Source organism: Melanaphis sacchari, unplaced genomic scaffold (assembly GCF_002803265.2).
Source record: "Melanaphis sacchari strain LSU unplaced genomic scaffold, SCAv2.0 Contig7_pilon_pilon, whole genome shotgun sequence".
Classification (NCBI taxonomy): Eukaryota; Metazoa; Arthropoda; class Insecta; order Hemiptera; family Aphididae; genus Melanaphis; species Melanaphis sacchari.
The window spans coordinates 1,137,650-1,160,632 of NW_020271560.1; the positions used below are offsets into that span (position 1 = coordinate 1,137,650).

The 22,983-nt window shown below is 29.0% G+C and overlaps 3 protein-coding genes across 4 annotated transcripts; all 3 read right to left on the reverse strand.

Moving 5' to 3' along the window:
• Nucleotides 1–571: 571 nt before the first annotated feature.
• On the reverse strand, nucleotides 572–2,414 carry LOC112601804 (regucalcin-like). Its single transcript, XM_025349587.1, has 6 exons — nucleotides 2,307–2,414; nucleotides 2,049–2,239; nucleotides 1,775–1,975; nucleotides 1,324–1,548; nucleotides 1,123–1,235; nucleotides 572–1,061 (listed from the first exon to the last, which is right to left on the reverse strand). Exons 1-6 carry the CDS (start codon nucleotides 2,339–2,341, stop codon nucleotides 813–815), a joined length of 1,014 nt encoding a protein of 337 aa, XP_025205372.1. The 5' UTR covers nucleotides 2,342–2,414; the 3' UTR covers nucleotides 572–812.
• A 7,897-nt stretch (nucleotides 2,415–10,311) lies between these two features.
• LOC112601887 (regucalcin-like) lies at nucleotides 10,312–13,946 on the reverse strand. 2 transcript variants are annotated; one of them, XM_025349747.1, is made up of 6 exons: nucleotides 13,896–13,946; nucleotides 13,063–13,247; nucleotides 12,782–12,982; nucleotides 11,023–11,247; nucleotides 10,815–10,927; nucleotides 10,312–10,711 (listed from the first exon to the last, which is right to left on the reverse strand). In XM_025349747.1, the coding sequence occupies exons 1-6, from the start codon at nucleotides 13,928–13,930 to the stop codon at nucleotides 10,463–10,465; spliced, it is 1,008 nt and encodes a 335-aa protein (XP_025205532.1). In that variant the 5' UTR covers nucleotides 13,931–13,946; the 3' UTR covers nucleotides 10,312–10,462. The 2 variants fall into 2 exon arrangements, with proteins under 2 accessions (XP_025205532.1, XP_025205533.1); XM_025349748.1 differs by lacking the exon at nucleotides 13,896–13,946 and adding an exon at nucleotides 13,302–13,527.
• A 721-nt stretch (nucleotides 13,947–14,667) lies between these two features.
• LOC112601888 (heterogeneous nuclear ribonucleoprotein Q-like) lies at nucleotides 14,668–22,672 on the reverse strand. The gene is made up of 12 exons (XM_025349749.1): nucleotides 21,916–22,672; nucleotides 21,618–21,765; nucleotides 20,388–20,620; nucleotides 20,228–20,332; nucleotides 19,990–20,166; nucleotides 19,782–19,917; nucleotides 19,515–19,720; nucleotides 19,300–19,449; nucleotides 17,807–17,955; nucleotides 17,511–17,605; nucleotides 15,521–15,734; nucleotides 14,668–15,265 (listed from the first exon to the last, which is right to left on the reverse strand). The coding sequence occupies exons 2-11, from the start codon at nucleotides 21,757–21,759 to the stop codon at nucleotides 15,526–15,528; spliced, it is 1,602 nt and encodes a 533-aa protein (XP_025205534.1). The 5' UTR covers nucleotides 21,760–21,765; nucleotides 21,916–22,672; the 3' UTR covers nucleotides 14,668–15,265; nucleotides 15,521–15,525.
• Nucleotides 22,673–22,983: the final 311 nt, after the last annotated feature.

The window sequence follows — 22,983 nt, forward strand, 5'->3', positions numbered from 1 at the left end:
AAAAATACACTATATGTCAATATAGTGTTGTATTTATCACTTATATTTATAATAATTTTATTATTAACTACATAAAGTGTATATTTCCATAACTCTGTAAATAAGTAAAAATATAAATATGTGAATATTATTTTATCAATCATACCTAGTTAAAAAAACCTGTATCAATGTTTATTGAATTTCGAAGCGTCTCAACTTTAAAAAAAAGTTATTAAAAACATATTATTAATATTTTATCTATACAACTATATCTAAGTACTTTCAGAGTTATATAAAAAAACTACCCCCTTTTGTCATATTCAACCCCGATGTGGCACCAAAAGAGGTCGAGAGAAACCTCCCAAATTTTGCCAAAATTACTCACTCATGTAACTGAACAAATTTAAGTGGTACTGTCTAAAACAAATTATATTGAAAAAATAAGGACTACCCTATATATATATACATTTTTTTTTTATTATTATTTAAATATGACAATATATTAAATCTCCTAACAAATGACAAGTGAGATATAGATAATACTAATGTATAAAATATAATTTATTAATATAAAGTTAAACATTATGCTTTTATTTATATATAAGTGTATAGTATTATATATCTACGGTGGATACAGTGTAAACATTCATTGGAAAATAAAAATTTAATCATTGTTACTTTAACAGTCATGAACAAAATCACAAATACAATAATTAAAATACGATTAAATATTAGATATATATTAAACGACGTTATAATTATGAATTATTTTTTGTACAATGAAGTCATGTTTAATAAAACGCGAATTACTTTTTACTCACGATACTAAATATTTACGGCGATCGAAAACATTTTTCACGTATTCGATTATTCTTTGTACCTTTGACACCTAGACCGGACACTTCTAATACCTTTCCCGTCATCGGATACTCGTGGAATTTCTCTGGCGTCACACCACGACTGATTGTCGTAACGTATAGTTTATCCAACTGTGGTCCACCAAACGTAACAGATGAAACCTTTTCGGCGGGAATCTTTAACTTGCCCAACAACTTTCCATTAGTTCCACTCACATGCAGTACCTAAAAATGTATTACGATTTGTAATAATATAATTTTAACACCAAAAAAATCAGAAATTTACCTGAGCACCATTGTAGTTAGCGATCCAGAGATCACCGTTTGCGTCGATCGTCATACCGTCAGGGACGCCCGGTATGTCGTCTGTCTTGAAATCGTAGAATGTTTTCCGGTTCGCTGTTGAGAAATTGAAATAAATCGTGTTTGTCAGACATTATTTTTCGACGAAAATATGTAGTAATATTAATGCAAAATAAATTATTACATATAGAAGCTTTAACAGGATTGTAGTCAAAAACCGCTATTTGCTTGGTCGGCGAATCTATGTAATACATCCTTGTACTGTCGCCGTTCCACGCCAGCCCGTTGGAAACAGAAACGCCAGGTAAGACGGATTCCAGGCTTTTAAAACAGCTGGTGTCGTTTAGCTTATATAAAGTTCCACGTCCCGGAGGGATATTTCCAGCTGCGTCTTCGAATCCCATAGTACCTGACACAGTTTTTGTTTCGCATTATTTTACACTTAGAAAATGATACTGTATATAATAATAATAATACCGTGGAGTTACGATTGTTTTTAGATAAGTACGAACAATTTAGAAATAAAAATGGAATATTTAATTTAAAATTGTACACTCATTTCTGTTTAGTAAATTCAATACATCCCCTGCTTATTTAAGCACAATCATATAAAGATTATTATTATATTTACTTACCAGCCCACAAGTACCCGTTGGTATCTGCTTTTGCATCGTTCCATCGGTTGCCTGGTTTATTGTTATCAACGGTGATCAGACCAACGACTTTATTCGTTTTATCGTTGAGATTCCATCGGAGACTAGCCAACGTTGTACCCAATCCAATGACAAATAGACCTTGTTGTCCATGAACCGGGATCACAAAACTCACGTCATTGTCTAACGAGCATAAAGAAAATAAATCAAATATAAAATGAAATCTCCAAAAAATCTTTGTAATATAAACGCTAACCTAATTGAGCATATTCCAAATGGTTTTGGAAAAATCTATAAACGCGGTGTTGAGATATATCGACGAAATACAAGACGTTATTCTCGGAATCCCAAAATGGCCCTTCGCCGTGCACCATCACGTCGTCGGCCACTTCCTTGATCGACGCGCCGTTATAATTAACAGTGCCACATTTCACGGCCGCCATCAGACTGAAAAAAAATAAAATACAATTTTAACTGTTCGGTGAGTGCAGACAAGGAGTGAATGGTTTACTACCTTAGGAGCACAACATTACACTTGAGAATCGACATCGTGACTGAACCATTCCGACAGGTGTACAACTATGACATTATATATTCTCGTAGCATGGCTGCAATAATTAGTTAAGGAATAATAAATATTAATTACCTTGTGGTTTGTTAATGATTTGACGGTCTGTTGGAGAATATTTAAATTAACACGGTGACACTATAATACGCGCATCTTATCCGTTTCCACAAGGAACGAATTCCAAAAAAATTATATTCAGTTAATAACGTTGCGGGTTTAATTTGAACACTTTTTATCAGTCTGGAGTTACCTTGTTAACTATCAATAATATTTATGTTGATTAAGTATGGAAGCAATATAAGCGGAAATATATAAGTGCGCAGTTTATAAATCTAAAACAATTTAATTAATTAATATAAAACCATGAAGATTTCTAAAATCGTAACTGTAGACAGAATAAAATACAATTTTCAATACCTATATTCATTATATATCAAGTCAATTATGCACGATACCTTAATAAAAAAACATAAACAATATTACAAGGTAATAATACTTTTAAAATTAGATCATATATGAACAATTTATTTTCACAACTAAATATAGACTAGGTACCAGTTATGCTTACTTTATGTGAGAAATTGGACATTTTTTTTTTATATATAATTATAAATAACAATTAGGTGAAAATATTCATGAATCATTAAAAATTGCATATATTTTATATTTTAAATTCTGTATAATATTTAATTAAATTACTATTTGATATTTGTGAAATGTGAATGTGTCCTCGGTCCACAGTTACCCCCAGTCATACACATTCCATACTCCATAGTACGCAAAAAAATTGTATACATCGAAGACAATATAAATCAATTTCAAAATAATTAAATACCTAGATTAGATTTTTTCAAAAGAATGGCATTTAAACACCAGCCTATTTAGAAAAACTAAAAATAAATAATCATTTTTTCTTTTTTTTTAATAAAAAAAAATAATAATTTAAAATAATTAATACACTAATATCAAGAGTGTAAGCTAAATTAAAAGATATTATTATAAATAAGAATTAAAAAATATTTTTGGGGTGTAACTGTGTAAGCCAATTCAACTCCTCGTGGTGCATTCCGAATAACTCAAAATTAACTGGGACGTACTAGGGCAATGTCAATATAACCTTTTTTTTTCTTAAGACGCACTCGAGTAATTTACCTTATTTCGGACACCCTAAGAAAATTAAAAAAGGGTCATTTCGGGACGCGCTCGAAAAACTCCCCACAAAAATATACCACATAAAATACGAAAACAAACAAATTAATATTGAAATATACTAACCTATAAGCTATAATAAACATTTCTTAAAAAAAAAAAAAAACATTAAAATTTTAGAATCAATCAAAAATAATATTTTTGAAAAATAAATAAAGCGTGTTGTCTTAGCATTTAGGAAAATTTAGTTACGAGTTGTTTCAAAAGAATTGTGTTTTTTAGATGATTGAGTTTGTATTTTCCACTTGAATATTTCAACAAAATAAAATTATTACCAAGAAATACGTAATGTAAAATATCGAATTATTTATTTCATAAAAAACGCTATTGTTGATACGCTCTATACAGAAGTTTCTCCGATGTATATAAACGATAAAAGCGTGAAAACCATCAAAAGTATATAATAATTACCTTTAACAATGCATAAGTATTAATGCGAGATAGACAAAGTTTCCGTTTAATCTTCTTACTGTGGCGGAAAATAGATGACCTGTAATCCATTTCGTCACACACAAAGTGAAAAGAAAAAATACATTAAAACCTTTAACTGAAAGTAGAGCCAAGGACGAATCAAATCCATTAATAATAATAAATAAAAAATAGGTGTTGTAAACAGCCGCACATTATTGAATATAGTCTATACCCTATATCGATACAATAAGGCATAAGTTAAGAATCGTGCCAATAATTTGTATAAAAGTCCATCTACTATGAAAAATATACAGAGGATTACATAAATATTTTAACGATATCGGATATACGAAACGTATAAGGGTATAATTTTCTAAACAAGCAACGAAGTGCACAGGGACAGCTATAAATATATAAAAAGAACACCGCGTCGTCTACGAATGACGAGTATTAAATAACGAATTAGACAACTCTGAATCACATAAGAAGCGTCATTTTTTGTGCAACGAAGTACAGGGTACCTAGTGTACTACGTATAAAATTACATTTTGAAAGTTATTGCGTTATTATACATGTGTGTTTCTTATCAAGAGATCACTTACACTATGCCGAACGAAAAAAGTTCAAATCCCATCGAAAACGTGCAACGAATGGTAAAGCAAACATAATGAAGTTTGAATTATTAACATGTTGTCAATTTTTCAAACTTGAAAGTTTAAATATTTTAGTCTTAATTATTTTGCATAATAAATTCCGTCTTCCAAACTATAGTACAAATAATTAATGGAGACAAATTTTGTTGACATATCCACCCCGAAGATAATTTTCAATGATATTTATTTTTTATACTCTGTATTGATAGATGTGCAGAAATAAAAATGTATAATTTAGATACTGCACTGATACTGACATGTATTTCTTCTTATAATATTTCACGATGGATAATATTTACGGCTGCAATTTGTATTAAGTGATTTTAAAAATTGTTGTATTAGATATATCAATATGTAGGTTTATGGGTAAAAGATAATTATTAATATATTATAGGATATTTTATTACATATTAATGTTTTGCTAATACATAGCTATACATTTTTCTATCACCTATTAATACAGTAGGTTGAAATTATTTTCAATTAAAACAAATCGTATCTATTTTCTAATAATTATATCTAATATAATATTATGTACATTATCACTTATTAACAATTAATATAAGTAAATAAATAACGTAGAAATTTAAAATATATAAATAATATGTTCGTTGTAAAAATAACCTTAAATTAGTTTAAATATTTTAAAAGTCGTACTTATAGTAAACAATTAGAAAATATAATAGGGAAAAGTTTCAAGTCCCTATACAAAACATAATACTTTTTTAAATTATAATTTACAGTAAAATAACTAAAACCGTTGCCGGAAAAATCATTATTAGGTATATTTATTAAAATATTTATTTATTTAATAATAATAAACGCACATAGTGGACTTGGTACAGCTGATACAACAACATGCATAATAATTAAATTATAACCTATAGAACATATTAATTATGATAAGTTAAAATATATAGATAAATAAAAGTTTATAATAGTAAGTTATTTATTACAAGATTACAAATGTTAACCTGGTTGGCTTATCATTGAAAAAAACAAAGTTTTTTGATGAATTTCCTGTAGTTAACATTCTATCGACCGGAGTAAAAAATATATAGTTATTTTAGAAGTAAGTATTTATGTATAGTGTGTTTGAGTTACACAAATTTTAAAATAAAGGACATTGAAAGGTATTTAACTCAGTAGTTGTGGAAAGTAAATTTGAGAATTTAATAGTTAGTAGAGCCAAAGTACGTCATTAAATTAAACAAAAACTAATATAAATAATATTTTTATAATCAAATTTTCTTCACTTTTCGTGTGACTCAATATTACATTTTTCTACTAGTTTCTCGAGAGATGTATCAGTTTTGTTTATTTTATAAGCTATAGTACACGTAAAAGCCTGTTTTGAACACGTTCAATTTCATTTATTAGCTAGCTTGATAAGTAGGTATTTCAAATTACTAAGCCATATTCTAAAATAGAATAAACCAGAGAGAAATTTAACATTTCTGAGCAATCTGGGTTATTGAATCACTTACAGTTACAGTATATAAACATTATAAACCCAATTATACAGGTGCTTCATTACACATTATCAGGGCTCGAAAGTTGTAGCACTAAAAATGTTACTTTTTAGCTCTTGAATATGCACTTCATAATTCCAAAATATGCACTATAAATAACTCGAAAAATCAAAAAAATATGCATTTAACTTAAAAATTTGTAAATTTATTAGATAAAAAATTAAATGTAATTTTACAATTTTATAATTTACAGTAAAAGTAAAAAATGTCTTCAAAAATTCAAATATTTTTAAATATATAACCAAGTAAATCAATATTTTCAACAATATGCGAATATTTCATGTATGAAAATATTACCCAAAATAGCACTAAAAACATTAAATTAGAAAAATAGCAATAAAAACTGTAAATATGTAAAAAAAAAAAATAGCGAAATAAATTTCGTGTATGACATTAGAGAAGTGTAAAACATATTTGTATTTTACTTTGGACTTTGGATGTTCTAGAACGAACCAAAAAAAATATACATTTTGCTAAAACTTCCAAGCCCTGCATATTATAGTTGTATAATAAATATTTATAATTATAAATCGATTAACAAAAAAACTGTGCATAATATATATTTTTGATATTTTTATAAGCCGGTACAATAACAAAAACAATTTTTTCTATAAATTAAGTACAATTTATGAGAATTCTTATTATTATATTTTCTAACTTTTTGGCCAAGTATAAACTATTTTAAAAACTCTATTACTTGTTATAGGCTACGATAGTATATATAATATAATATGTAATATTACTAGAAGCATAATAATCCATTATAATTCATCATCATAATGGCAGTTGTTAAAATGTCGAGGTCGTTTAAATGTATTATTACAATTCCACAAATTGCCACTTAAGAACAGAAAACATCCTGGAGATTGTGGTTTTCAAATGTGAAAACAATTCCAAGAATTAATATGAATTAGAAGGTTGTCGACTACAACAACAAGAGACTTCTTTGTATATAAGGGAGTCCAGAGACCAACAGAGGCAGATGTACCAGAGCCACGAAGACCTGAGCAACTTCACGACACTCAGCTACTTTTTGTATCAGTTACATGTACTTCGTTTATACGTAATAAACACATTATTGTTCTTAAGAGTTGTAAATTTAATTTAAATAACACCCTGAGTCTAGATCTGATATTGGCACGCGACATAATTATAAACAGCTATTAAATGCATCTAAATATTTTTTAAATATTACTGTGCAATGAAAGAATTTTGAGTAAAATTATACTGTGTCAACTCGTAATTAATATTTCATTTATTACAAGAATCGTATGAAGATAAATTGTTATTTTACGTATAATTTCCAATGTCATAAAATTTGAATTTATATTAATATTTTATACTCATAGGATTAGTAAAGTGTATATAATTTCACGCTAATTTTTTTTTAAATATTGATAAAAAAAAAAAATTCTACCATACCAGAAATTCATTTTTCATTTTTATATTATAAAAAATAGCTATTCGGACAAAAAAAAAAATATTAAAAATTAAAAAAAAACACATCATTGTAAAATTAAATTGCTATATATACTAGCTGTATAGAATCTAATATTAAAACAACAAAGTGTAAAATATTAAAATTTTTATTTATTGTGTTTTGTTAAAATATGTTTATAAAATATCTATTACGCGTCAGGCGATTACTTACTTAAAACGTGAAAATAAACCATACGTACGTTCTACTTAGTACGCATTTATAGAATATATTTTTTTAATCGGCACAAATGCATCCAGATGGATGTTTATTAATCATTCGGGTAGTTTTTACATAAGTTCGTGGCCGATGATAACTATAATCGTAGTTCATACGAAATTAAATCATAAAATAAATCAGATTTTTAACCCATACAACAAATTAGTACTACCTATTAACATGCACAATTATTATATTAGAACATGACTTTTCCTCAAATATGTATAGATTCGCATTATGCATCAAAAATACGTTAGGTACGTGATATATGTTTTAAGTTATTATTCATTAAGAATAGTTTAGGTTTACAAAATGATATCTTTACGAACCTTTTATTATTTATGGGTTCAATTTATCACTCGAAACCACTCAGTTTACTCTTGCACTGGTCTATAAACACATTAAACTCGACTTTCACGATTTCTTTATCCTCTATATCATACAAATTTAGTTTACAAACGTTTTATTTAAAATAAATAATAATTAAAGGAAGAGAATCTACAACTGTCTCGCTATAAAGCAGCGCCCAAGAACATGGATTAGTAATTCAATTACGAAGGAAACTTAAGTGAATTTATATCTAAAAATGTAAACAACCTTTTGAGTATAAATCTAGTTACGAGCCAAATTGGATGACGTTTTACGTTCAAGCTATAGTTTAACCAGTTTAAGGTATTATAGTTAGTTTTTTCATGTCTTCTACAAAATAAAAATTAATTCAAAACAACATCGTGGGGCAATGGTTAGAACGGTCAGCCATGACGCGCAGTCATCGGTTCGAATCTTGGCGCAATGCAAATACTACTTTGTATTCCCCACCATCGTTCCAATTAGAACAATAAATTTAACCTAACCTAACCCTGCCATCGCCATGCCCACTTCACTGAGAGTAACGTCCACGCTAGCAGAAATTATATTTGTGGAGAAGTGAATAGTAATGCGCTGACCACAATCTACCCTCCCCCAATGATAAGGCATTAATAGAGACAGATAAAGTCGATTCAATAAAAAATAATACAAAAAAAGAAGATAAAATACACTTATACATACATCACATTTGGACTAGGCCACTGATACACCAAAGCAAGCCCCAATACTAGCCATTGAGGTTTTGATGGAATATACTTGTTTAACTTTGTAACACCATGTATATTTATTTAATTGACTCGGATATATTAAAACTGAATTGCAATAGCATACTAAGTCTATATCTACGAATCTACGGTATGCGAATGAAACTGAGCTGTTAGAAAAATACGTAAAGATAAATGTTAACAGTTAACACTACTGTTTCTACAACTCATGTCCCAAACTTATTTTTGATTTCACATCTAAACCAAAAACATTCAAGTATATCCTAGATATTTGTCAAATTTTTTTTTTGAAAATTTCAATATGGGAGCTAAAAAAACTATATTGTTAGCACTTAGTAACGCCGTTACGCGACATGGTAAAGACACAATTGACCATCAGGACAAGACATTTGTGAATAATTGATTTAGATCGATCCGAATGTGGAATTTAAATCACTGCAATAAGTTATTGATAATTTAATAAACTATGTACTATGTAATACCTGCATAGTATTTATATTTATTATAAAAATGTGTTAGAAGTATTAAATATGAGTACTGCTAGTAATGGTATATTTGAACATTTATTATTGTCGATATTTTTGGTTAATCTTAGACAGTTAAATCTTGTTAAAGATTAGTTATTTGATTATTATATACATTGAATAAATTTTTTTTTTGTTGCTTCATTGAATAATAAACAACAATACAACGATTCTCTTTGGCAAAAATTGGGTAAAAAAATATTTAATTATCATAAAATCTAATCCAGTAATATAACCATGTCATTGTCACGTACCTTTTCTGTGACGACTGACGAGGCAATAAAATAAAATATTTTCAGATTTTAGAGTGGAAAACAAAGTGTTAATATTTAAGCGATTATTGTGGTTCTTAAAAAATAACCACAAGAATTGAACCATCGTTTTAACTAAACACTAACAAATAAATACGGCACAAAATACATAACTTGAAGGTTGGAGAGCATGTTTAACGAACGCATTAGTTTTATGACCACCGCAAGATGGTGTGACTCATGTAATATCTAGTTCCTCAGATTTCAAACAAAAATAAATAATTTATCGGTGTTGTCAATAAAAATTACGAAAGATTAAGGACAGCTGCGGAGTATAAAACGTGTTTTGGTAATGAACAATGATTTCAAACGATACTGAGCCTTATATATTTTATCAAGAGTTTTGACAAAAATAATTATCAAAATGTAAATAAAGTTAAAACTTAGGTATTTATTGTTTATACATTGTAGTGATGAACAAAGTATTAGAAGTACCATCACAACGTTAGTTATTAAAATTAAGTTAACATATAAACATAATGTTATAAATTTATAATATAATAATATTATGATAGTCATAATTTTGTTATGGATTAGTCAAAATTAAAATTAAAATTCGAAAGTTTGATTTAACATTAATGAATAAAATTAGTATTGGTATGTGTATAGCTTGTACTTCGCCGTTCATCTACCATTCATTATTATTATTTCGCTAAAACCACTACCAAACTTTTACAAAAGTCGAAAACATTTTTCACGAATTCGACGATTTGGTGTACCACGAACACCAAGCCCGGATATTTCTAACACCTTTCCCGTCATTGGATATTCGTTGAATTTTTCTGGCGCTACGCCACGACTAATTGTCGTCACGTACAGCTTGTCCAACCGAGGACCGCCGAACGTGACCGACGAAACTTTTTCCGCGGGTATTTTCAGTTTGCCCAACAACTTTGCACTGGTGCCACTCACGTGCAATACCTGCCAATTCGTTAAAACGATTTGTAATAACAATGTTTTAAACATAATTGTACATCGAATAGATGTTGTAACTGGTAGATATAAGCTCAGTGATATATTATACCTGAGCGCCGTTGTAATTGGCAATCCAAAGATTGTCGTAAGCATCGATCGTCATTCCGTCAGGGACGCCAGGTATGTTATCCGTCTTGAAATCATAAAACGTTCTGCGGTTCGCTGTCGAATTAATAAGATTTTTCATGCATCAGTAAATTTTGTAAGAAAAGATAATAGTAATAGAATCAATACGTAAACGAAATTTTAATAGTTACAAATGGTCGCCGTAGCGGGATCGTAGTCAAAAAGTGCTATTTGCCTGGTCGAAGAATCAATATAGTACATTCGAGTGCCATCGTCATTCCACGCTAGCCCGTTGGAAACGGAAACGTTTGACAGAACGGGATCAAGATTTTGGAAACATCTAGTATCATTCAATTTGTATAAAGTCCCACGACCCGGTGGTATGTTACCGGCAGTGTCCTCAAATCCCATCGTACCTGTTACTCGTTCGACAAACAACGATTACGTATAATTAAGTAGCCGAGATAAAATTATGGTGGTAAGTGTCCCCATATTAATACCAAAAAAAAACCAGCAATTGTTGAATTATTGACTTTAAAAGTGTTTCATCTGTTGTATATTATATAAATATGATTATAAACATAGTTAGATTAATAACTCTTAAATCAATAACTCTTCGTATTCTCTGTACAGTGACGCCAAGATGGATTAGCAAATGATGCAACTGCATGTGTTTGAGTGGGAAATGGGTATATGGATAGGTGGGTATGTAGTTAGATAACTTGGATACTTTTCACTATGGACTATGGTAAGCAAATAACAATACGTATTAATAAATAAAAAATGGGTGGGTAGGTGGGTAACTTTTGTTAGCTGCACGTGCTCTCAAAATACCTCTGTGCGCCACTGCTTCGCTGTATGCTACCCAATACGTCAACAATCGTACTCGAAATCATAACTTTAATATATCAACCAAGCTTCCTATCACTAAAATAAATTTCATAAAAACTCATTCAACCACGAAACCTTCTCGTATCTAAATTCTTCTTTTGTACATTACCTGACAACCCTTTCCATAGTTTCAGACATAAATGGCCACAATTAAATAACAACTTGCTCACTTTAAGTTCATAAATTGGAAATATTGTCGATGGATGCTCCTATGCTCTCTTTCCTTACGTTTTCAAGTCTAGTACAAATCGTTAACTTATTTACTTATAATATTATTTTTTGTAAATTGTAAATGTTTAAAAATAAATAAATATAATAATAACTTGTGAAAAACATTATTATATTACTAATTTTTCAACTGTTTTTGACTGAGCAAAAAACATTTATAGAAAAAAATTCTAAAATTAAAAATTTTAAAATATTTTCAAGTAACTAATAAAAAAGTCAAACTGTTTTAAAAAAATTATCATTTATAAGCAATGCTAGAATGAAGATCACGTCCCACTACTTCATCGATATATATAAAGGTATAGGTTTATATATTTATATGTAGTGTAACAATAATGCAACATGAAACTAAACGAAAATAACTACTGATCGATAGGTACAATCACACATTCATGTATAATCAACTGTAAGGTCTTTTTTTCAATACACTCTATGTAAGAACATCAACACACCACCGACTACTGAACTCCGTAGGACTACAACACAGCTACCTATTATTATAAGATATTGAAGTTACCTGTGTGGGAGTATTAATGTTATAAGTTTTTTATAAGTAGGTAATATAATAATAATAACTGTCATTGAATTCATGGTTATTAAAATATATTATCAATCCTTTTATTTATATCTACCTCCGGCTACGGTAACGTCGGTAACTATATCCACAGAGTCCTATGTCTCTTCCTGAATATCTTATAGGTAGGTAGGTACTTAACTAGTCGTTCCCCGACTATGTTACAGTAGAATATGCGTATCTATCACATACATTTTAGATAGACTTTAAAACACTAGGGAATGAGTATTGACATAATTATTCTATTATACCCTCACCTGCCCACAAGTAACCATTTACATCCGCTTTCGCATCGTTCCATCGGTTTCCGGCTTTGTCGTGATCTACGGTAGCCAGCTCAACGACTTTGTGGATGTTCTCGTGGAGGTTCCATCGAAGACTGGCCAACGTGGTACCTAGTCCGATAACAAACAGACCTTGTTGTCCAGCAACTGGGATCACGAAACTTACTTCTTCGTCTAGGAAAAATTAAAAACGAATTTAGACGAATGGAGTAGAAACAATTGTTCATATAGTACAATACGCAGGTGTTACTCACCTAGCTGGACATGTTCCAAACGGGCTTGGAAAAATCTGTAAACGCGGTGTTGAGATATATCAACGAAATACAGGACGTTATTCTCAGAATCCCAAAATGGTCCTTCGCCATGCACCAAAACGTCGTTGGCCACTTCGTTAATGGTTGCGCCGTTGTAATTCACAGCACAACTCATGGCTACCCAACTAAAAAATATCAACCGGTTGATAGTTTTCAGGTACACATACAACACTACTTACTGTAAACTATAATTCTACATAAATGTTAATATTAACAACACTAAACGACTAGCAGTTATGTCAAATGTTGAACATCACAAATTATTGAAATTAATTTTTGAATTTTATAATAACATAATCGGTGATAGTCAACTCATTCGAATTTGTTATCTCAGTTAAACAAGTACGTAAATTCGTGACACTAACATAAGAGATATACGTTCAGCAGTGTTGTACACGTTTAGTTTTATTAGTTTTGATATTATAGATTTATAGATAAATTTTAAGATAATGATACTCAAATTTATTATTAAATAAAAAGTCAAGAACATAATCTCTTACTGTTTTTTTCGATATTTAATTTTTAAAGTGAATTTATAAATAAAAAATATTTGAGCATGCATGTTGTTTAAAGGACACGAATAATAATGTTGGTATTTATAAATTTGAGCTTAGGTAAATTTACTTTAATATTGAAAACTTAAAACTATACGTGAACTATTTGCTGAACGTAATTTTGCTTCCTATGTAAGGCGCTTATACAAATGAAACAACAAATACGAGTATGATATCCTCTTGACCTGTTGAATTAATACTACTTAATGTTTCGCCTACCTCAGGAAAACAATATTATACTTGAAAACGGACATCACGATCGTAATACTTACTGGTCAGCCAGCGTCTGTTGTAGAAATTTAAAAAAAATCAATATATATGGTTTTATACTGTTATGGTTGGTTAAACAATATATATATACAAACATCAAATCAGGTTTCCATTTCCCCAAAGTCAATGTCCAACATATAGTTACTCAGATAACAATATAATAGTACTGTGTCGTTTTGATATGTAATTGATTGTAATACGTCCATTAATTTTTGATCACTTACCTTGTAAATTATGTAGAATTAATTAAAACTGCAAAAGTAAAAATTAATTTAGACGGTCAAGAATACACTTTATACCTAAACTCATAAAATTATTGTATAAATTGATTTATACAGTTTTGCAACCATGAAGGATTCCAGGACTTTCACTTAATAAAAAACAATTATTCATTTATTTTTTAAACATTATTTTCTATTTATTGTTTATGAGTACTAGCATAATGATAAAAAATAATAATAACATTTTTAAGGACAAAACTGCTAAAGACAAATTTGTTTTTACACAAATAAAAAGAAAAAAAAATTACAAGAGTATAATAATTATAAAGCGTCAAATACTATACGTCAATAATGTAAAATGTGTTGCAATTATTTTAAAGCTATTGTATTGAATGAATGAACTGAAAGCAAAGCGTAATTTAAAAAAAATAAAATAATTAAATTATGTATATGGGCAGTAATTATAGTAAAGAAAATTGAGGTATAGTCTCTTAAAAAATTATATATATATATATAAAAAAAAAAAATTATAATACACAAGTCTAGTTGTTTTTGACTGAATACGAAAAGAAATCAAATAATGTTTAGTGAAAACTTATATTTCAAATTTTTAGTCCCCCTAAACAATATAATATGCCTCCAGAAATAGGGGGAGAAATTTTGGTAATGTTTTAAAAAATAAATTTTGTCAAATTAACAAGATAAAAAAATTAAGAAAAAATAACAAAAATTTTAAATAGTCGATAATTTTAAGGTTTTAACTAAAAAAAAAAAAAAACAATTTATTAACACAGCTCTTATAGCTTTCTGATAAAGATATATGAATCGAAAGACAAGAAAGAAGTAATAATAATAAAAAAAAATATATCTAAATAACAATGAAATTAGGTAACATGAGCGAGAATTTGAGATACTAATGGCAAATACTAAAATATTTTAGAACTACCATTTGCGATCAGTCACTGACATCAAGTGTACAGCGCTTTCGCTCTCGCCCCATCCAGTCGTTCGTACCGACGCCCTTACATCTGTAGCTGTTGCGGGTCCGATTGCGCTGACCCCCCTCTTTCTGGAGACTTTTATCAGACCTCTTTTCGCCTAAAAAAAAAAGCAATATATCTTAAATAAATTATTAAATAAACAAATAAAGCAGCAATTTCATAATTGAAACTGAATAAAGATTAAAATATAAATAAAATATACAACTTCACATACATTCAAATGTATCAATAATATAAAATTTTATATTATTTAAGCTATTCAAATTAGCTTAATTAATAAATTCCCCTCAATTATCACTACTCATTTTGAGGATATAGATAATAGTAATCAAGTTTTATTTTTAAAACTTACCTTGTCTATCTTGTAAATTTCCCATGGCTTGAAGCGCCGCTACTATTTCCAGTTGCGCCGACTCGGCCACCGCCGCTATTTCCCCATGAACGATTGTTTGGAGTAACTCCGTGCCATTGTCTATTTCCAGTAGACGCTGTTCCCCAAGGACTGGCAGCCCCACCATCCCAGCGGCCTGCAGGCCACATCCATGTATTAAATCCCCATGGCCAATCTAAAAAATAATGAAAAACAACTAACTTTTAACATAAACTAGACTAAATAATTCAAAATGTTAATACTTTTTTTTATACATTAAAACCAAATCTGCAAGCGAAATTCTTAGTATAACAATCTTATACATAAATAATAACATATAATAATACATATTTAGGGTTAAAATTAAAACTTATACTTTTAGCTACTTGAAATGCTAATATATAAACTTGAAACAATAAAATCTAGTTAAACATACAAAATGATTGTATCTACTAAACAACCTCAAACTTAATAATTTTAAGAGGGTGTTTTATATTTTACATAACATTATGTAACTTTTAACAGAGTATAACATAATAATACTATACAATTTATTTTTAGTCTATTCTAATAAATAATAAAAATTTATAAAATTTTAAAAATATATTACATAATACTTTGTGAACACCCTCTTAAATACAATTTGTACAATTCACATAATGTTACATCAAATTACCATCATCCTTTCTGTTGAATTGATACATTTACTGACAAAACACATACTGTCAGGCATCATGGAAAAAATTATTTTTTCATTATTTGAGCAAATATAGTCAGCACAATAGTTGTCGTACAAAATAGTTGGAAAAAAAATAAATGTTGTTGGAATCATTTTGTACTCTGGACGTCATGGAATGAAAATAACATGCAAAAGAAATGAATGGATACACCAGGAAAAAACACAATATGGGATGATTTTTTTTTTTCATTTTCTTCTACTTGTTGGTTTAAACCATCAAATGATGCTTCATTAATTTTTTTACAGCTGAAATATAAAAATAGGGAGACGAAAAACAATTTTTTTTTTATTCAAATATTTTTGATGTTCGTATATTTACTTTTAGAAAACTCAATAAGATAATGTGATAAAACTATACACTAATTAAATATAACTGTACTGATGTTATATAACTATAACCTTGAATACCTATAGAATTTTATAATCAGTAATTAATTAAGTTTAAATAATTAACAAAATCCTATTTTTTTTTTTGATAAAAAGTATACCTAAAATGACAGTATAATGTATGCAAAACAAAAAAATACACGGAATATTTGAATATTTTATTTTCTTAAGTGTTGGTACTATCATAAATTAGGTTACTAAACTGTTTAAAATTATGAGTTTAAAAATTATGAATTAAAACTTTTAATCTTATTATTATTTAATTAAATAGATTAATTTATTTAAAATGAAAAATATTAATCTGCATTATTTATTTTTAATTATTTTATAACTTTACAAAAAAAATATAAAATATTTTACACTTTTACCCACCATTAATAAGATATTATTCACATTGAAACTCAAGTATAAAATCAAAAAAAAAATTATACTAGTTCAATATTATTTTAAGTTGCAAAAGTTTAGCTTACCTTTAATATAACATTTTTTAAAAGAAACATTAATTTAATTTATCTCTCTCAATATTTACTTTTATAAACAGATATGCATTATTTTTTATTTATCCTTAATTTCTGTTGAATAAATATATGAAAAAAATAGAAACAACTGTAGTTTAAATAAGGTAAATTTAAAAAACAAACATTTAGTCATTTATATTTCTAAATAAAAATTATTAAAAGTTTAACTATAACATGCAAACATTAATATGCATGCATCATAATATTATGTTATTACCTCAGACCAATCCCAATACTGTTATCAATAAACAAATAAAATATTGAAAATGATAATTATGAAGAGTTAAAACTTTGAATTAAAATACTATAATATCAAAATAACACTTACCAAAATCACCTCGACCAGCCATTCTTAAATTATTTGAAACAGCGCGAAAGCCTGGTCTTGGAGCCCCCATCAATGATAATGGCTGTGGCATTAACCTAAGATTAATTGGTAGATTAATAATTAAAAATAAAAATTTGCAATTTACAAATAAAATATAAATATTTTAATTAGCTTAAAATATAATAGAATTAAATATTTAATACAAAAAAATCTTAAACGAACAATTCAATATAAATGATAAATTCAAAATATTGTTTATTCCAAATTTAATTCATTATTAGAAATAAAGTAACTACCCAAAAGCACGGCCTTGCATATTAGTAAACATACGACGTTCTCTAGCTCTTAAAATTTCTTCTTTCTTCTTTTTGTCTGATGGAGGTTTTGCTAGTGATACTTCCAAAGTAGCTCCATCCAAATTACTACCATTTAGTGCTTCCAAAGCCTACAAAATAAATTATATGATTATGTTTTAATTAAATATTAAGTTAATTTCAGATTATATAACAGAAATAGATACTGGCCATTAGTAGCGTTTTAGAATACACTAAATTTAATAATTTACTAGGTACTAAATAGTGAGAGTATTTTTGTTTTTAATACACCATACTTTAATATAATCTAATTATTTAGTTCAATAATCGCTTATTACCTCACTATTCAAATTAAATTGTACCTTACTTATTATTTAAATTTTAAATTTTTAAAAATAAGACTTATAACTATTAAAATCTTAGTCTTATTTTTAGGTATAAAATATCCCGTTTAATATAATATTATTAAAATCTATATATGATGAAGATATGTTTTCAAATGCTGTATCAAAAAAAAACCGAATTTTAATCTATTTTTCATTTTTCATTTGAAAACTAACAATGGTACAAATTTCTATCAACTTATTCATCTTTATATTCTGTTTACATGATTAATTTTTCTTTATATAACTTGATCCATTGTTATTTATACATCAATTTTATTAAATATTTATTATATTACATTAATTTATAAATTATAAGACTATGGTTATCACTTGTGTTATTAATCTATACTCTGTAGTACATAATTTATTATTATAAATTTTGTAAAACGATAGATGCCTGTTCAGTTAATATTCACAAATAAGTAAATAAATAAATAAATGACTTAACTCCTAATGAACATAAAAAAAAAAAATTCAAGACATACACAAATTATGAATCATTATAACAAAGAACATAGAGATAGATAAAGTTTGCATAAAAATACAAAATTGTATATATAAAATTAAATATTTAAATGAATATAGCATTGTCAAATAGTCAAAATCACATAAGACACTTTCAACAGTGTTCCTATAGTGCGGTCCACGAAAAGTAGGCCGCAATCATCACGTGCCTACCGGCCGATTTACGGTACGGGTTTCCAAACGTTTTCCCGCCTAATATATTTTCAAATCATCTAATGTAAGTACAATATAATTTAAAAAAAAAATATCATATTAAAGTAAACATTAGACTATATTATTCCATACTTTTTTTTTTACACTTTTTATAATAAAATAATAATAATAATAATAGTACTCCCAAATGGAGAACCCCTGGTTTCACTAAAAACGGCCAGTAGGCGCGTGACGATCGCGGCCCACTTTTCGTGGACCGCACTATAACAATAATAAGCCACATCCAGAACAGCTCTGGCACAAATAATATTTAGGTTCCACTCATTGCCTATCACCAATCACCAATTATGATTTCGACTCAAATATTTAAGTTAACTATTCATTAATATAATATGATATATTCAATATTACCTTGAGAGCACAACCTCTATCATTGAAATGAATAAAAGCATAATCTTTTATTTTTTTAACTCTCTCCACTGAACCATAAGCTTCAAAAGTTTCTTTTAAACGGTTTTCAGTCACTTCTTGAGTTAAGTTCCTAACATATAACACTTTAACCTAAAACAATAATTTACATTTTATCCTTTACCATATAAAATCTTTGCTTATATTTAAATATTTACCTTTGACATAGTTTCATCATCAGGTTCTTCTTGAGGATCAGCCCAATCTACAATTATATCACAACCCCATACTTTGTAGTTTGGAGCACTTAAGCGCCTTTTTGCTACAGAAGCAGCTTTATGAGACTCATACTCTAAAAAGCAAAATCCACGATTCTTTCGACGGTCATCAGGAGAACTGTAGATTATTACTTCTGTGAGTCCATCTAAAATAAATGTTAAAATATAGTATAACATAAATAAATGTAATGATTTCTAATGAATTACTTGTTATTTTGCCAAATTCTTCCATAATATCTTCTTTCCCTTTTGATTTAGGAATATTACCAATAAAAAGACGAAGATTAGGTACACTAATATTCACTTTAATATTTTTTCCAGACTTAATTTCATAACCATCAAGCTAGAATAATAGGTTTTATATTAAATAGAGAACAAAAATTCAATACTGCCAGATAGCAAAAAAAATATTTACTTCTACAGTAGCTCTTTCAGCTTCTTCCTTAGTAGTATAAGTAACAAAAGCATATCCACGATTAGTACCAGACAATGGGTCCATCATCAATCTTAAATCATAAATCTTTCCACACTTTTCAAATAATGGAATAAGTTCATCTTCAAACACAATATTTGGTAATTTTCCACAAAATACCTAAAATTTAAAAAAAAAATTGTTTAACTAAGTATATTTAATCATTTAAATATTAATTTACCTCACAACCAGCAGTCGGCTTGGGATCAGTCCAATCAGGTGGCGGACCATACTTTCGTTGTCCAGTTGTCACATCAAATTTATAGTTAGTTCTAGCTAATATTTCCTAAATAAAAAAAAAGTTAAAAGTATGTACTTTAACATAAATCATAAAAAAATACCTTGACTTTATCAAATTCTGGCCCTTTAGGTGGTTGTACAAATTGCTCCTGAGGGGTAATTCTTGTTTTTTGTCGATATGTTTTCATTACTCCACATAAATACGCAGACTTATTAGATACATGTAATAAATTGCTGTCAAGGAATTGAGAAAGAACTCCCAAAGCTGCATCCACAGGGAATTCTTTTAATGCATCCAACGCTCTAGTGTCCAAATCGGAATGTGCTAATTTACCTAAAAAATTAAAGAATATAAACTAAATTAATAACATTTACATAATAAAATATTAAATTGCAATATTAACCAACTATAGATAATATAAAAAATTATTCACTAAAAAAATGCTTACCTATTAATTTTAAACTATTATAATAAATAAATAATTTTTATTTATTAAAATAAATTAAATAAAAACATTTGAATATTTAAATTGTTTAATACAATATATAGCATATTTTTAATTTAATTAGCAATATATATAAATATATATAATAGTATTATGGTTTAAATTAAATTTTTAATAATTTTAGAATAACTAAATAAAAATTTTTAAATATAAGGTTAATTTCCTTAAGATATTATATATATATTATACCTAAATAACAGTATATACAATATATCATATTAAAGTGCATAGGAATGTTATAAGATATTATAATTTAATTAGATAACAAATATCCCAAACATGACTATGTTAAGATAATAACCTAAGAAAATGTTATAATATCAATAAGTTGGCAGAGTTAGCATGTAATTAAGTATTACCCCCTCTCAATAAAATGCACTTATGAAATATTTCTTAAATGATAAATTGTATTTAAATTGTTTAAACATTCATATTTAACATACTAAATCTAACAATATTAAAACGGTGTAAAAATCAACTAGACATTTATTACTATAGACAGATATTAAATACGAGCTAACTTTTAGGTAATAAAATTATACACAAAGACTAAGTCTGCCCAATTACAAACAGACTAAATATTTTTCTCTCTTAGAAGGCTAGGTACATATAAGCTATGAGCACAACATTAATAAATAAATGCTTTAATCTATGTCACATTGGATTAAAACAGTACAAGCAAAATTCTCCTACATCATTAACTTTTATAATATTATAAAGTATTACTACTATCAAGGTACCTACTATTGCATTTTTTTTTTTTTTATATAAACGTTTACTTTGGGGATTATAGCAAAAATAAAAATTTAATATGAACAATCTTACCGCTTTTATAAATCTCGTCTAGCCTGTCGGCAACCGATTCGTGTATGCCATATTCGAGCAGCTTTTTGTGGTCATCAGACTTCTGAGCATCAGCGGGCGATTCATCAGTGGTTTCGTCGAACCTAGTGTTGTTGACTTCCATACCGGACTGAAAGAGTCAAAAACACAACGTGAGATGGGCCAAAAAGGTCAAATGACCAACGAACAGGGACGAGAAATCAGGGCGGTACAACCGTTTAGGTAACTGGTTTGTAGCTGAAGTGTCAGCAACCTAAGTAATGTGCACGGGCTAACTTACGAAATAATATCGGCGTCTTCTGTGGAAGTTAAGTGGATCCCGGTCGTGGCACTGGTCGTCGTGGTGGCCGCGCTAGCGGTGACTGTAGTTATAGCTGAAGCGACGTCTCGAATTTCAGCACGCGCGTCTCATCTGGCACATACGACAGCGGAGTAGGTGTTTAATGGATATTTAATAGTCGGTAGTGTAGCTTACTTCGCATTGCCGAAGAAAAAGAAAAAGACTGAAGAAGACGGTACAAGACGACAACGGATATGCCGGTATGCGTGTGTTGGCGCGCACAGTCGCGTGCTTGTGCGTGCGTTCGTGTGGAGCCGGAGCGGTTACAAATCACAATAATATATTAATATAGCGTTGTCATTCGTCTAGCGGGTACGCTCGGTCTGTCGCTAGCGTAGTGGCGACTGGTGAGTAGTAACTGGGGGCGGCCAGCGACACTGCGGTACAAAAAAATGTCGTTAGAACCGTGTCGCGTCGTGCGGACCGAGCGCGGATTTCGAGCGGCTGACGACAATGCGTGCGCTTAGACCCGGGGCGACGGCGGCGGCAGTAGCGGAATCGCACCGATTGGCGATTACCGAACGGTAAAGGGTTAGGAATTGGTCGAATTCGGTAAAGTGACGCTGCGTTGCTGCCACTGCGGGAGAACGGCGTACGCGGTATAATATCGTGGTATAATGTGGTATTGGTAGGTAATAGGTATGCGGTGAGATGACGGGGACGTGAAATAAAAATGTTGAAAAAAAAAAACAAACAAGTGGAATAAAAAAAAAATGGTAAAAAAAACATACCCAGGAACCGTTTTTCGCAAATCCTCGCGTCACCATTGGTCGAACCGGGTGTAACGGCTCTTGCAAACCGCATTGGTACCAACCGAGACCGGTCGCAGCCGCGCGCTTTTCTTACGCTTTCAGCTGCAGCACACATTACTTTTTAATATTGTGCACTCGTTTACACAATAATATCGTATTTTATCGTAAAAAATGCATACACCGATTACACCGCCTCCTGCGACATCAACCCGTTCAACAACCATTCACACCGTCTTCACGTTCTCTTCTTCGAAAT